We start from the raw sequence: 16,106 nt of genomic DNA on the forward strand, positions 1-16,106 counted from the left end.
TTTTTAAGACGAGAATTCACTCCCCGAGTAGTGAGGTAGTGAGGACAAGATACACGGGACGGGCGCTCGAAAATTACGCTCCTGTCAAGACCAAATCACATCAAATTATATCCATTCACGCCTTGATTTGAGGTCTCCATGCAGGTAACGCTGCTATAACGCTAGACAAGATGAATTTCTGAATTCACATTTTTCAGTACATACATATATAATCTATAATATATATATATATATATTATATATATATATATATATATATTATATATATATATGTTTAATATGCCATTGTGATGTTCTGTGACTTTTTTAGAATGCCACATAGAGGACAAAGAGTCCGAAGCATTAACCTGAGAAAGCTGATAAATCATTTCTGGATGGTGCGATATGAAGATGCATAGTTAAGCGGGTCAATGTTCGTGAGTTCACGAGGTTTGTTCAAGTGCCTTTGAAAACCAGGTTGTGACCAGTTTTATTTGTTGAGTTCGTGGTGTACTTTATGTACGAACTATGTCTATTCATAATGGCATTTTTGTTTAGCCGGAAAGAAACTAGGGAGACAAGCTAACGGGGGAGAAAGGCAGAAATGCCTGGGCTAGCTCTGCGAAAGTTTTTAATTATTCTGGTGTGGTTGGTTTTCCAAGGCTGTAATGGTTAAGTGGTTGTATTACTTTAGCCAAAGGGATGGCTTGTTTGTCTGTTTGACATTTTGTAAAGATTTGTTCTATTTAATCTTTATTGACTTTTGGTCTTTACAATTGTCGTGTGCTTACGAGTATCTTCTCGTGTTTTAAACAGGCGGTTATAGTGAAGGGTCCGACCGGGAGTCCTAGGGACCGAGAGTTTCCGGTGAGGAGGGAAATATAATTTTTTATTTAGAGAAGAGATTCGGTGTGACTCAATTACTGATTGAGAATTTAAATACTGGGGGGTTATCTTGAGTGGTTTGTCTGTTGAAGACTTGAAGTTATTAATCTTTTGCATTGTTGATCCTGTAAGAATTTGGAAATTAATTCAACTAATGCTTAACTTTTTAAAATAAATTTTGTTCTTTTTTTATTTTTTTAATACTTTTTTTTTCCCCGGGACTCTTAAAATTTGATGACCTGTTAGAATAGGAGAGCGAGAGAGAGAAGAAGGCTATGTCCAGGAGAGAGAGAGAGAGGATAGAGAGAGAGAGAGATGATCGAGAGAGAGAACGAGGGGGGGGGGGGGGGAAGTGGGGCGAGAGATTGTGTGTAGCTTAAGTTTCAGCCTTAACGCTTAGGGCTTAAACCAACCGCTATACCGATGGTGTCAGGGATGGGTTAAAAATACCCTACTACCAACTATATTATTACAATATTAATATCCATATATATATATTCTATATATGTATATATATATATACTATAAGATAACCCCCTATATAGTGGTGTGTGTGTGTGTGTGTGTGTGCATGTGATAAGAGAGGAGGGGGGGGCAGTGGGGAAGAGGGGCGGAATAGGGTATGGGTCGAAGGACAATCTACAGAAGAGCTAACCGCTAGATAAAACCACCTTGGAAAGACCCTGCTAATGGAATAAGACTTATAGTTTGGAATACATAAATACATACACACACGCACACAAACATACATATATATACATATTATATGTGTGTGTGTTTTGTACGCGCGCGCACGCTCTCAAGTTTCGCGTCGAGGCATAATAGCAAGCGAATGTGAAAATGCAATCGGAGAAATACATGAGTTTGGACGAATCCAAGAAAATGCGCATTGGCAGCCTGCATGGTATTTTCATCAGACCTTTTCCCCAACCAGGAGTTATTTGTTTTCAATTACCTCAACATGCAATGACGTTCCAGGTCGAAATGCTTCTGTTTGAAAATTCCTGTTCCCGTTACCGTTACCATTCCAGGTCAAAATGCGTCTGCTTGAACATTCCCGTTCTCATTCCCGTTACCATTCCAGGTCGAAATGCGTCTGCAGGAAAATTCCCGTTCCCGTTACCGTTCCAGGTCGAAATGCGTCTGCTTGAAAATTCCTGTTCAAGTTACCGATACAATTACAGGTCGAAATGAGTTTGTGTGAACATTCCTGTTCCCGTTACCATTCCAGGTGAAAATTCCTGTTCCCATTACCATTCCAGGTGAAAATTCCTCTTCCTGTTACCATTCCAGGTGAAAATTCCTGTTGCCGTTACCATTCCAGATGAAAATTCCTGTTCCCATTATCATTCCAGGTGAAAATTTCTGGTCCCTTTACCATTCCAGGTGAAAATTCCTGTTCCCATTTACCATTCCAGGTCGAAATGTTTGCATAATTCCCATTCCCATTACCATTCCAGGTCGAAATGAGTTTGCGTGCAAATTCCTGTTCCCGTTACCATTCCAGGTGAAAATTCCTCTTCCTGTTACCATTCCAGGTGGAAATTCCTGTTGCCATTACCATTCCAGGTGAAAATTCCTGTTCCCATTACCATTCCAGATGAACATTTCGGCTCGCTCCCTTTACCATTCCAGGTGAAAATTCCTGTTCCCTGCCATTCCAGATTGAAATGCATTTGCATGGAAATTCCCGTTCCCGTTACCATTCCAGGTCGAAATGCGTCTGCTTGAAAATTCCTGTTCCCATTACCATTCCAGGTGAAAACTCCTGTTCCCGTTACCATTCCACATTTAAATTCCTGTTCCCGTTACCATTCCAGGTGAAAATTCCTGTTCATGTTACCATTCAGGTGAAAATTCCTGTTCCCGTTACGATTCCAGGTGAAAATTTCTGCTCCCTTTACCATTCCAGGTGAAAATTCCGGTTCCCGTTACCATTCCAGGTGAAAATTCCTATTCCTTTTACCATTCCAGGTAAAAATTCCTGTTCCCGTTGCACTTCCAGGTGAAAATTTCGACTCCCTTTACCATTCCACGTAAACATTCCTGTTCCAATTATCATTCCAGGTGAAAATTCCTGTTCCTCTTACCATTCCAGGTGAAAATTCCTGTTCCCATTACCATTCCAGGTGAAAATTCCTGTTCCCGTTACCATTCCAGGTAACAATTCCTGTTTCCGTAACATTTTGAGGCTATTCTCAGAAATATGCCTTTTGGTTCGCTTTAATCTGTTTCTGCTTTTGTTGTAAGAGAGAAGCCTTATATTGGTTCAAGCTTACGGGGCAAGGTTGGCTTCGCGTAAAATAAATAAACGAAAAATGTAAAAAATGTTCAAATAAATAAACGAAAATGTAAAAAAAAAAATAAGAATTGTACCAAAAAAATTTACTCTACGTAAAAATAAATAAATAAATAAATTTTTAAAAAGTTGTCTGAGTTGAGTAAAAAATTTAATAATTAAAAAATAAAAAAAAGGGTTGGCTTCACGTAAAAAAAGGAAAATGAATAAAAATGTAAAAAAAAGTTGGATTTGTGTAAAAAAATAATAAAAATGTAAAAAAAAGTTTGACTTCGCATAAAAAAATAAAAGATGTGAAAAAAATATTAATGCTTGCATCAATATATTGCAAAAGAATTAAAAAAAAGTTAAAAAAGAAAGCATTCCCATTGTAGGAAATCTACAAGACAGGCTCCTACAGAAACAAGGAAAATAAAGCATTTAATACTAACAGGGCTTTGTTAACATCACTGTGGAAAGTTTGTTTGCTTCATATAAATAAAAAAGAATGCCATGAAGATTAATTTTTTTAAGTCAGGTTGCTACAGGAAAGCTGAACATATTGCACTAATCCTACCATACCTTCTACTTTTCTTTCCAAGTTGTGATATGCATTGCCGTTGTAGCAAGCACTCCTGCATTCATCCCCTGACCTTTTATACGGCTCTAAAATAATAAAAAATAAAAATAAAAATTAGAAAAGAGAGAAAAACACATAATTACAGTAACTACTCTTCAAATTTCTCATAACATTTCACCCTGATTTTTCCGTAACATCTTACTTACGAAATGGAACAAGTAAACAAAACAAAAATAAAAAAAAAACTGTTGCCCTTCATCATTCGCTGTCTCGTCGATATCTCATTACAAAAAAAAATATAAAATAAAATAAAATGAAAATCGTTGCAGAGGCCAGGAAAGGCTTAAAAATATTTGTCTAAGGCGTTCAGCTTTTATCATCTGCCTCACGGTTCGTTGCGTCGTGGAAGAGGAAAAAGAATACTAAGAAAAAAAAAAACAGACGCCAAAAAAAAAAAAAAACATAATTAAAAGATCGCTGATAACCAAGACGGAATCACTCCTTTTCACACATTTTCACTCCTTTACGTAAATGGGCGAATATCATAATTCGTCAATGTTGAAAGGTTGAAGAAGGAAGTTTGTTTGTTTGTATGGTGTTTTTGCGCTGCATGGAACCAGTGGTTATTCAGCAACGGGACAAACGGCTTACGTGACTTCCGAACCACGTCGAAAGTGAACTTCTATCACCAGAAATACACACATCTCTGACCCCTCAGTGGAATGCCCGAGAATCGAACTACAAAAGGCAGGCTTATTATAAAAAGAGAATAAAAAATAAAAAGTAAATGCTACAGTATGCAGATAAATTCAACGCGCTGTTGATGAGCCTTCTAATTCGGAAGATAAACATGTAAAGGTGTGAAACAGTTCCAGCATATACATGTAGGCTTAATCCTTGAACTGAACTGAATACGAGATTTAGGCCAAAGGTCAAGAACTGGGACCAATGAGGCCATTCAGCCCTGAAATAGAAACTGACACTAAAAGCGTTGTTTTTATATCGTAAAAATTGCACCCTACCTTTCTTGCATCTTCTATTGATCTTACTTTTTATTCCGTAAAAAGTGTACCCTGTTTTTTCCGGTACCTTCTATAATTTTTTTTTTTTTTCGTAAGTGTGCCCTTTGTTTCCTGCGTCTTCTATTTATCTTGTTTTCATATCGTAAAAAAGTGTATGCTATTTTTCCTGCACCTTTATAAATTTTGTTTCTATTTCGTACCAAAATGTACCTTATTTTTTTTACTGCAGCTTCTATTTATCTTGATTTTATATTGTAAAAACGTACCCTATTTTTTCTGCACCTTCTATTCATCTTGCTTTTATTCAGTAAAAAAAAGGAATCCTATTTTCCCTGCGTCTCTTCTTCCTTTAAGAGACAAAGTCCGCATCTTTCTTCGCTCCAATTTGCAGCTTAATTGTAACCTAAGAAACATAAATCATTTCCACGTAATTTTTAAGAAGCGAGTAACAGTATCTATTCACTCTCTCTCTCTTCAGCAGTTTTAATCCATTCAAGTACAACACAGGACGTCCATTACCACAGTAAACAATTACTGTGATTAAATCAGAGCTTCATTACGTGAAAGTGAAGAAGCTTCGGGACTCCATGGAACCGCTTACAGCGTGTCTTGCATGGAGTACTGAAGACGACACTATTAGTTATTATCTGCGTTCCCATTTGCACAAGTCTTTGCCTTTTATTTCTAATTAGTTTCCGTTGGTGTTGATCCTGATTTCTTTAACTTGTACCAATTTTCGTTTCCTATAAAAGAAAACTTTGTCTGTCCGTCAGCGATTTTTCTATCTGCCCTCAATCTAAAACAAACTACTGAGGCTAGAGGGCTGCAAATTGGTATTTTGATCATCCAACCTCCAATCATCAAACATACTAAATGACAACCCTTTAGCCTCAGAAGTTTTTTTTTTCTTATTTAAGGTTAAAAGTTAACCATGATCGTGAGTTTGGCAACCCAGACCACCACGACCGGCTGAGGGTTTCATGGGACGTGGTTGGGAGTTAACACAGCATTATACGATGTACAGAAAACTCGATTACGCCGAAGAAACGTCGGATCATGTTTTACTTGATTATTTTTTATTCACGAACATATACTCTAAGCAATGCATAAGAGAGTATGGAAATGTGACTCTGTAGTCTAGCACGTTGATATTAACACTGTATTCGACCAGTATAATCGATCGACCTATAGCCAGGTTTCGAGACACATAATGCTTAAAATGTTGAAAATAATGATGCTACTGTGTCATCACCAAAATCATCATCGAAGACTGGCTGACTTTCATTCTCCCTTCCGACTCCAAGTTATGATTTGAAAGCAAATTACCTCGAGGTCACCCTGGGTTAAAAGACTCAACTTGACTCCTGTGGTCATTAACAGGCTAATTCACGGCTACAGGCTGTTCGATGAGCAAGAGCCCGTGCTGGCTTAACGCCAGGTAAATCAAAAGCAACAATAATTCACGGGATTTATATTAACGACCAAAACTAGATGATGCGAGGAAGCCGTGGGAGGTCCTTAAAAAAAATTGATTTAAAAAACAAAAAACAAAAAATATTTCATCATTATGGAAGCAAATTAGATAAAGGTCTGCCGGAACAGCTACTAATGAGGGTCACGTTTCTCGATCAACAATGTAAACAAAAACACATTGTTAAGTCTCTCTCTTTCTCTTGTTTTGGGAAACAATTTTTTTTTTTTTTTTTTTTTTTTTTTATTTTTATTTAACTTTTTTTTAGGGTTGGGCTTGGGGGAAGTGATGGCAGATTGGGAGTGGGAAGGGGGGGGGGGGGGGGAAGGAGACTTCCTGCGAGTGGTTGTGACCTCGTAACTCATTGCTATCTAAAATTTCCCAATATTTTTTTTTCCTGGTGTAATTGAACGTCATTGAGTGAAGGCACGCTGCCCTTCCTGTGTAAATATCAACCTTTCTCTTGCTTCTCTTTTGTCATTGTATAGATTTACTTTACCACACGAACGTTCATAAGACAAATCACGAAGGAGACCAACACCTCTCTGCAAAATATTTTGAATGATTAACTGACTGCCATCTTTAAAGGTCTTCCACGCATGCTATAGTAGATTCACATCACCCGTGCATCTCATGTCTAGGCCAGTCCCTTACGACGCTCCTGATTGGCTGTTGATAAGCCAGTCACAGGGCTGGAAACCCTCAGTCTCTTTCTCGAGAGTTCGCATAGGCAGGATGTATGTTCCACCTCTCCTATTTATGATTTATTTATTAGGATGAAAATGTAAAAAATAAACAGTGTGCAAGTTGAGCATTACAGAAAAATATTTCTAATAAAACATTAGCATACTATAATTTTCGTTGGCGCAACTACACACTATTTGACCGTAGATTATAGCATGCACCCAAGTACGCTGGATGTCGGATCACGCCTTTTAAGAACGTGATGAATATGAAGTATTTGTGGTATGTTGATCTGCCACTACTATACTATAGTAGATTCACATCACCCGTGCATTTGACGTCTAGGCCAGTCCCTTACGACGCTCGGTGGAACACACATCCCGCCTATGTGAACTCTCTCGACAGACTGAGAGTTTCCATCCCTGTGATTGGCTTATGAACAGCCAATCAGGAGCGTCGTAAGGGACTGGCCTAGACGTCAAATGCACGGGTGATGTGAATCTACTATAGTATAGTAGTGGCAGATCAACATACCACAAATATTTCATATTCATCACGTTCTTAAAAGGCGTGATCCGACATCCAGCGTACTTGGGTGCATGCTATAATCTACGGTCAAATAGTGTGTAGTTGCGCCAACGAAAATTATAGTATGCTAATGTTTTATTAGAAATATTTTTCTGTAATGCTCAACTTGCACACTGTTTATTTTTTACATTTTCATCCTAATAAATAAATCATAAATATTCTATCCTAAAATTCCAGTATCTTTCACTCGACGCGAAAAACCTTTATCAGACCCTTTTAGGCTCTTCTATAGACCTTTCCTAACCCCCACCCAACAAGAACAACAACAGCAACAAAATAGTTTGTAGGCTTACTCCCCGAGCAAGCGATTACTACGGCAAATAATGTGGTATATAAAGATACGAACAAGTAGCTGTACTCGAAAATCATATAAATAAAGCTGATCCAATTAATTATATATACTAGGTCACATATGCCTTTCTTACGCACCTGTCTCCACGCTTTTCAACTCGCTTTTTTTGGGGGGGTTTGGGGGGACTCACCACCCACCCGGACGCCGCAAGAGGACAGCTGAAGTGTCTTTCCATTAAGACTATCATTTTTCTTTGAGCTTCTCTCTCTCTCTCTCTCTCTCTCTCTCTCTCTCTAATCTAATTATGTGAGTCACAGTCCCTCTTCCTCCTCCAATACTCGAGCCAAAAGCGGAAGAATTTACCTCAATCTTTCTGGAGAGCGACAGCAATCGCTCATTTCAAAAGATGTGTGATCGTGACAATCAGCAACCATCATTCTCTCTCTCTCTCTCTCTCTCTCTCTCTCTCTCTCTCTCTCTCTCCATTGACTGTCTGTAGTCTTCGCTATGCGACATTGCATAATTAGGGCACATACAAGCGTGCTGACATATCGACTTTAACACAACAATTATTATTATTATCATTATTATTATTATTGTTATTGTTGTTGTTGTTGTTGTTGTTGTTCTTGTTCTTGTTTTGAGAGGTGAAAGATACCCTTTTATTCCTACCCAAAAACTTATTTCAGTTAAATAAATAAAGTATCACATGAGTGTACTTGAAGTAAGGGAACTCGAACCCAATACAGAGAGAGAGAGAGAGAGAGAGAGAGAAGAGAGAGGCCACGGTGCAAAGGATACGGCAGAACCCAAGGTTCAAGAACGATGGTTATACGCTCGTCAGATGTTGTTCTCAATTAATCAAAACTTCAGATTTCTCTGTTAACAACAACCATGGGTCAGTAATTCTTCAAGGTCAGAATTTGTCAGAAACAACATCCAGGGATGTTGCGGAGCAACATCAGAAGATACTTCAGAGAAACAACATCCAAAGACGCTTTAGAGCAACAACGTCCAAAGACAATTCAGAGCAACAACGTTAAAGACAATTCAGAGCAACAACATCCAAAGACGCCTCAGAGGAACAACGTCCAAAGACAATTCAGAGCAACAACAACCAAAGACGCTACAGAGCAACAGCATAACAAGACAGATTACTAAACAACGGACGGAGCGCTAAATGTAACCCATTTATCCGCTTACAAAGGGAATTGCCGATTTATTGAAGATATTCATTGAGGGAAAATTTACATCGGGTTCAGGTGTTTATGAATACACGTGACATTTCGACACCTTCAACCCCCTAAGACAAAAGATTAAAAGCCTCAATGGGACAAAAGAGGGGGGGCCATCTCCCCCCCCCCCCGCCTCCCTCCCCCCCCCCCCAACATACGCAAACAGCTCCGGGTCAATAGGCATCGTTGTTGTAAAATGGTAAGTTAATAAAGGCAGGAATATTGACGGATATTCATAATTGTATATCAACAAAATTTATAATCTATGATAGATACATTCCTTCTTGTCTTCTTATAATTTTTTATTTATTTTTATTTAGGAGAAATTCTGATCAACGAAATATACACCGTTATATTGATAGATGAAGTTGAAAAAAATAAAAATAATAAAGTAAAAATAATCAAACTAAAATGATGAAATAAAAATTATTTTTTGATTTAGGAGAAATTCTGATTAACAAATTTGAAAAAATATAAATAATGAAATACAAATAAAAATGATAGAAATAAAAATTCTTATTTTCTTTTATTTAGGAGAAATTCTGATTAACGTATTGATAAATGAAGTTGAAAAAAGAATAAAAATAATAAAGTAAAAATAATAACATTAAAATGATAGAAATAAAAAATATATTTTTTTTTTATTTAGGAGAAATTCTGATTAACGAAGTATACACCGTTATCATGATACATGAAGTTGAAAAAATAAAAATAATGTAATGAAAATAAAATAAAAATGATAGAAATAAAAATTCTTATTTCTTTTTATTTAGAAGAAATCCTGATAAGCGAAATATGCACCGTTATATTGATACATGAAGTTGAAAAAAGGAAAATAAAATAAAAATAATAAAAATAAAAACAATGAAAATAAAAATTATAGAATAAAGTTGAAAAAATAAAAATTGAAATTAAAAAAAGTAATACAAATAATAAAAATAAAAATAAATAAAATAATTGAAAGTGTGCATTTCTTAGTGATTATTTAATGTGCTATTTAAGAAGTGTACAAAAAAACATATACAATATCAGCAATGCGAGGGACAAAAAAAAAAACACACGCACACAAAGCAAAAACAAATTAATGATCGAAGATCTTGAAAAGATCTCATGTTTACAAAATTCGCCCTTCTTTCAAATCCAACACAACTACGGAGTATATAGCATTCCAATGACACACTTGAGCATCCCATAAGAAAGTCTTCGTGTTTACGAGTCGTCGAAACAACCCCCCCACTCCCTACCAATCTCCCCCAACCCCCCGTATGACCACAATAAGGTCATTACGACCTCATTATTACTCTCTTCCGGAAACCCGAAAATCTCAGCGTCTCCGAGCGAAGATCGTGGAGGTCAGGTCAGGTCAGGAGGTCACAGACTCAATGACAGGAGAGAGCAAATTTTGCGAAGGTTCCAACGTACCAATCTCGTCCTCAATGGAGGGAAAATGGCTATCGTGAACCCGGTTAAAATAACAGCAATTTGACTTAGGAATTACCATATTCCTGACAAGGGGTCACGAGGTCCTCGAGTCAAGACCGGAGATGTTGGGAGAGAGGATTCAGCGATAATCTGACATTGTTTGGGTTTTTGTTTTCATTCCTGTCCTTTCTTTTCTTTTTTTTTCAATGTTAGGAAAAAAAAGAACCAATGTTCATATTAGCAAAAGCAAAACTGACATTGTTTAGGTTTTGTTTTCGTTTCTGTCCTGACTTTTTGTTATTCAATTTTAGGAAAAAAACAATAACCAATATTCACAATAGCAAAAGCAAGAGGACGTCTATATCAACCCTTTCTTTTTCTTGGTGAATGTCAGCAAAAGCACGTCCATATCAACATGCAACTTACACCCATAGGCCACCCAAATTCGTATCTATATCTATCCACATTTAACGTGAAACCAAATACCATCCACGTTCGTATTCATCCATATCCGCACGCATTTCGTACACACGTATACCTCAAATGACTGGTTATTTGGTTAAGGAAACTAGTCAGTCTATGTCCACAGAAGGCTGCGTGAACAGTCCTATTCCCAAAAAATCCACCCTGCTTCTGTTGACCTAATCAACAAATAATTTAACCAATGGTCAAGTCGGATCGGGAGGGTACCAGCCGAGGATGAGAGGGGTAAGGGATTACAATATCGTTCTCCTAAAATACTTGTCATAGCTGGATGGTTTCGTCTTCTGAAGTCATCCCGTTTTATAATAATAATAATAATAATAATAATAATAATAATAATAATAATAATAATAATAATAATAATAATAATAAAAGACATACACGTAAAAATGTATGAGTAAGTATCTACTGTCTATAAGAATACCCAATCAGTTTTAATGTATGAACTATCTCATAGACTTAAAGTGATACACTGACCTGACGAACTAACTCTTTAATTCACCTTCTACTCATTGGAATACGGGCAAAGGATATTTTATTAGTAAAGATAGCGTTTGAAATATGCCATTTCAATTGCAAATGCCACTGGGAGAGAGAAAGTTCTATTCTCGTTGAACGAAAAAGCTTTCGTATTTTCGGGAGAATTGGATGCACATAAAATTGGCAATACTTATATATTTTGTGTCTGTCCTCATATGGAACGTTGGATAAAAATTCTGCCATAGTTTTTCCAGGATTGATTTCCTTAACCAACTTTTCCAGTCTACTCTTCCTGAGTATTTATCGGACACGAATGCACAGATTTACAAAATTGTTAGGATACTCGTCACTCACACAGAAGGCTTGAACGAATCTGTTTTTCACACTTACTATTATCTATACTCTGCATACAGAACCCTACAATCCAAATCTGCTCCAGATTTGCGAATTAAACATACGGGGAAACGGCCCAATGGTCCTTGAGTTCTACTAACAAACGTGGGTAGAATCTGTTAATTTTGTCCCCCTTTCAGAGCGTGTTCAACTCTGCAAACAAAGACAAGAAACGTTTTGCTATCAAAGGCGCTCTAACGAACGAGGCCAAACATCAAAGCGAAACCTTATCGATCTCGTGACACGTAAGTCCAACAGCATATAAAAGGAGAATACAGAATGGAAAAAGAGAGAATGCAACAGCAGAGAAGCGATTCCCAACGATCTTTCCAGTCGATCTTCGTTCCAGACTGCTCTAGCAATCAGAGTCATCTAATTTATTTCTTAAAAAATTCTAATTTAAAACATTCTAATTACTATTGACTTGTCGGTCAGACGCCATCACCAACTTTTCAGCAAAACAAGGGATTAATATACTTATTTTCTTTTCGCATGAACTTATAAAGTAAATGGGGCTAGTCTCCTTTTTCCACCGCATACAATTCTAACTTTACAATATTGTCAGAACACATTAATAATGCCTGGAATAGGCATTTACCACAAAGAATGCTTGAAATATACATTTACCGTATGTAATTCCTGGGATATACATTTACCGTATATAATTCTAGAATATACATTTTACCAGTATATAATTCCTGGAATAAACATTTACCATAAATAATGCCTGGAATAAATATTTACCGTATATTCCTGGAATATACATTTAGCGTATATTATGCCTGGAATATACATCTACTGTATATAATGCCTGGAATAAACATTTACCATAAATAATGCCTGGAATAGGCATTTACTATAAATAATGTCTGTAATGAATATTTACCGTATATTCCTAGAATATACATTTAGCGTATATTATGCCTGGAATATACATCTACTGTACATAATGCCTGGAATATACATCTACCGTCTATAATGCCTGGAATGAACATTTACCGTATATAATGGGTGGAATATGTTTTTACCGTATATAATTCGCTGGAATAAACATTTACCGTGTGATGCCTGGAATATGTATTTACCCTATAAATGCAGGAATAAGTATTCACCATTTAAGCCAGAAATAGACATTTACACGAATCGTAGATTTGGAGCTTCACGATTTTTTATCCTAGGCAGAGTGGCTCCAGACCTGCAGATGATGTGCTTCTGATTCTAAACTAGTATTTAAAAATTATGGAGCTTGTAGTGCTGTTCTCACCTTGGCTGCAAACCACTATCATTCATCGACTAACTACCAGATACAGTTGAAATACTCGCATGGGTCAGCAACGTTCTAAATGTTTAAATGAACACGTCCATATCGTTGATATATAAGAGTAAACAGAAACCTCCAACTTAACAGTAACTAGTCACTCTCTTACAATTAGATATACTGTCTATGCCACTAAAACCAAAAATAAACGCGTAAAACTTGCGCCGAAGTTTCTTCTGCTCAGTCGAGTTTTCTGCACAACGTATAATGCTGTATTAAACCATCAACTACGGACGGTAGGGTTTCAGTTGCTTTCCAGATGCGGTAAAGTGAGGGTGCGTCCCACGCCTCCGGAAAGCGCTGCCAAATGCACGATCCATGGCTAACTTTAAACTTGAATAAAAGACAAACTACTGTGGCTAGATGGCTGCAATTTGGTATGTTTGATAATTGGAGAGTGGACGATCAACATACCAATTTGCAGCCCTCTAGCCTCAGTAGTTTATTTTAGATCTGAGGGCGGACAGAAAAAGCGCAGACGGACAGTCAAAGCCGTCTCGACAGTTTCGTTTTACAGTAAAAGAGAACATCTATCTCAGTCATGAAAAGGCAAAATTGTCCACCATCAGAAAAAGATAAAATTCAATGACAGCTTAAATTTTGGGGGGAAGGAATCGCGAATTACCTTCCGAAGAGCTTTATGAGTAAGAAGAACATGGCTCGAATCATTAAACGCTGAGAGAGAGAGAGAGAGGAGAGAGAGAGAGAGAGAGAGAGAGAGAGAGGAATAAGTATCCACGTACAACATGAGAATCACGAAAACAGGAAAATAATTTGGAAGGGAGAAGATAATTTCACCCCTCCCATTCCCACAATCAAAGCGCCCCCCTCCCCTACCCCTCTCCCACCACATGGTTTCTCTATTGAACTACCCACCCACCCTTCCACCAAACCCATTACTATCACAGGTAGGGATCGTTATGGGTAATTCCGCGTGCGTGTCGTCTTCCAGCATAAAAAAATCAGATGTCCAAATCTTTGCTAAAGCAAAGAAATAGGTAGTTTTGCACGAGAACGATTTTCCAATGCAAAGATGGATACCTGGGAAGGGGAGCTTTAATTAAGCCCTCATTTAAGAGCTTAGATCTGAATGGAATAAAAAGGCGTGATCCGACCTCCAGCTTACTCGGGAGGGGCGCTGAAATCTACGGTCAAATAGAGCGTTGTTTCACCGACGAAAATTAAAAATGAATGCGCTATATTCTATTAGAAATAATTTTTCTCTATTATTTAACACACACATTATTTACTTTTTTACATTTTCATTCTAATTGATCATAAATAACCTATCCTAAAATTCCTGTATCTTTAACTCAACGCGAAACACCTTTTCCAGACATTTTTAGGCTTTCCTAACACCCACAAGACCACCCCCCAACGACAACAAAGTAGTTTGTAGGTTTACTCCCCGAGTAAGCGAAAAGGGGATCACGGGAATAACTGAAAATTTATGTAATCTGGCGATTGCCGCAAAATAGATATGAGAGTTGGTGGCCAGCCGGGTAACACAAAGCCCACCCGAGAAGTTGAAGGGCTGCTCCTTCAGCTCGACAAAACAGTGGCTTAATTAGCACTCGTAGAGGAGAGACGGCGAGGACGCCGAAAACAGAAAGCAGACAGGGGGGTGAGATAAGGCCCATTGAATAAACAAATTTACCGCGATGCGATTTTATCGAGAGAAGTAAAAGGTCTGTTAAAAGACGGACTTCGGTTTAATCGAGTCTTCCATCCTGTAGGCCCAATATGTCCCTAGTTTTCTTTTATCCTATTGCTTAACATCTGCTGTCATTCCCTCTGCAACAGCTGCTGTCTACCACTCTATCTAGCGGTGTTCCTCAGGGTACTGTTCTGTCACCTGCTCTTGTCTTCCTTTTGAACAGTGGCCTGTGAATCTCTTATCTTATCTATGCTTTTATAGTCTATTTTTCAGGCGTCCATTTATCCTCTCTTCTCAATCCAATGCCTTACTTCCACCGTCTGTCAGATCTACTGTCTTGCCATCTTTCGAAACAGTTATCATCTCTTTTCTGTCTTCTCTTCCGACAGATCCTCTGATATGGTTTTAGTAAAACATTTATGCATTCAACCTCTCACTCGTGTCAGCATCTTAGATCTCCATGTTATTTCACAACTGCAGATACATTCATACTTTCTTCGTAAGAATTGATGTAAGTACATATATATCTATTAGGAAGACAGACACACAGTTACGTGAAACATCCTAATATGCACAAACTGTTATATATACTTCTACAAACGGCCACTGTGTATGCTATTCTTGGGTAAAAGGGTTAATAGCCAGTACAGACATATTCATTTCAGGAAGGCCATTATAGGCCTTTATATATCTCTCCTGATTCTCCCTAATGGCTTTATAATTGGCTCCGCGAATAAATCCCCCGCTTGTTGCTTTACAGTCTCTGCAGTGTCTATTTTTAATGGCCCTTTTTGTCTGCCAACTTCCTTTTTATTTGAGAATGAGCCACAGATGCAGCACCCGACCGAAAAACAAGGTACGTGAGTATCTTGGAATATATAATCCTTTTTGACAAGTTTGTATTCTTTGCAATTACTCAAACGCAAATACGTATAAGCATACCCAAATGCATACGTTTACCTACTCATGTAAATAATATTAGCATGTAAATAATAAAAACCCTATTCTCCCGCCCTCCTTTCCTGCATGTTTTTCCCCTCATTCATAATTAGCTTCCAGTATTTTCTCTTTCCAGATCAACATCCTGGATGTATATACCTATTCAATATGCAACTATTGATTTTATGTGATTTATATTGACTAAGGTGCCTGTCAGTGATATTATTGATTGTCCTTACACCCTCAGAAGAATATCTCTCCTTCTATAAGAGACACAAACAAGGCGTGACCCGATTTCCAGCTTACTCAGGGTGCGTGCTAAAATCTGCGTCAAATAGAGCGTTATTTCACCGGCGAAAATTAAAATAAATTCGCTATATTTTATAAGAAATAATTCAGT

At 37.5% G+C, this 16,106-nt stretch overlaps 1 protein-coding gene across 2 annotated transcripts in view; it reads right to left on the reverse strand.

Annotated features, from left to right (window-relative positions):
• LOC135215408 (uncharacterized) overlaps window positions 1-16,106 on the reverse strand; it is a 1,081,448-nt gene that overhangs the window by 488,179 nt on the left and 577,163 nt on the right. For both annotated transcript variants that reach the window (XM_064250012.1, XM_064250013.1), the window contains exon 5: window positions 3,725-3,808. In XM_064250012.1, the coding sequence (XP_064106082.1) occupies window positions 3,728-3,808 (81 nt within the window). In that variant the 3' untranslated portion in view covers window positions 3,725-3,727. The remainder of the gene's footprint in view (window positions 1-3,724; window positions 3,809-16,106) is intronic.

This window comes from Macrobrachium nipponense, chromosome 5 (genome assembly GCF_015104395.2).
Source record: "Macrobrachium nipponense isolate FS-2020 chromosome 5, ASM1510439v2, whole genome shotgun sequence".
Taxonomy (NCBI): domain Eukaryota; kingdom Metazoa; phylum Arthropoda; class Malacostraca; order Decapoda; family Palaemonidae; genus Macrobrachium; species Macrobrachium nipponense.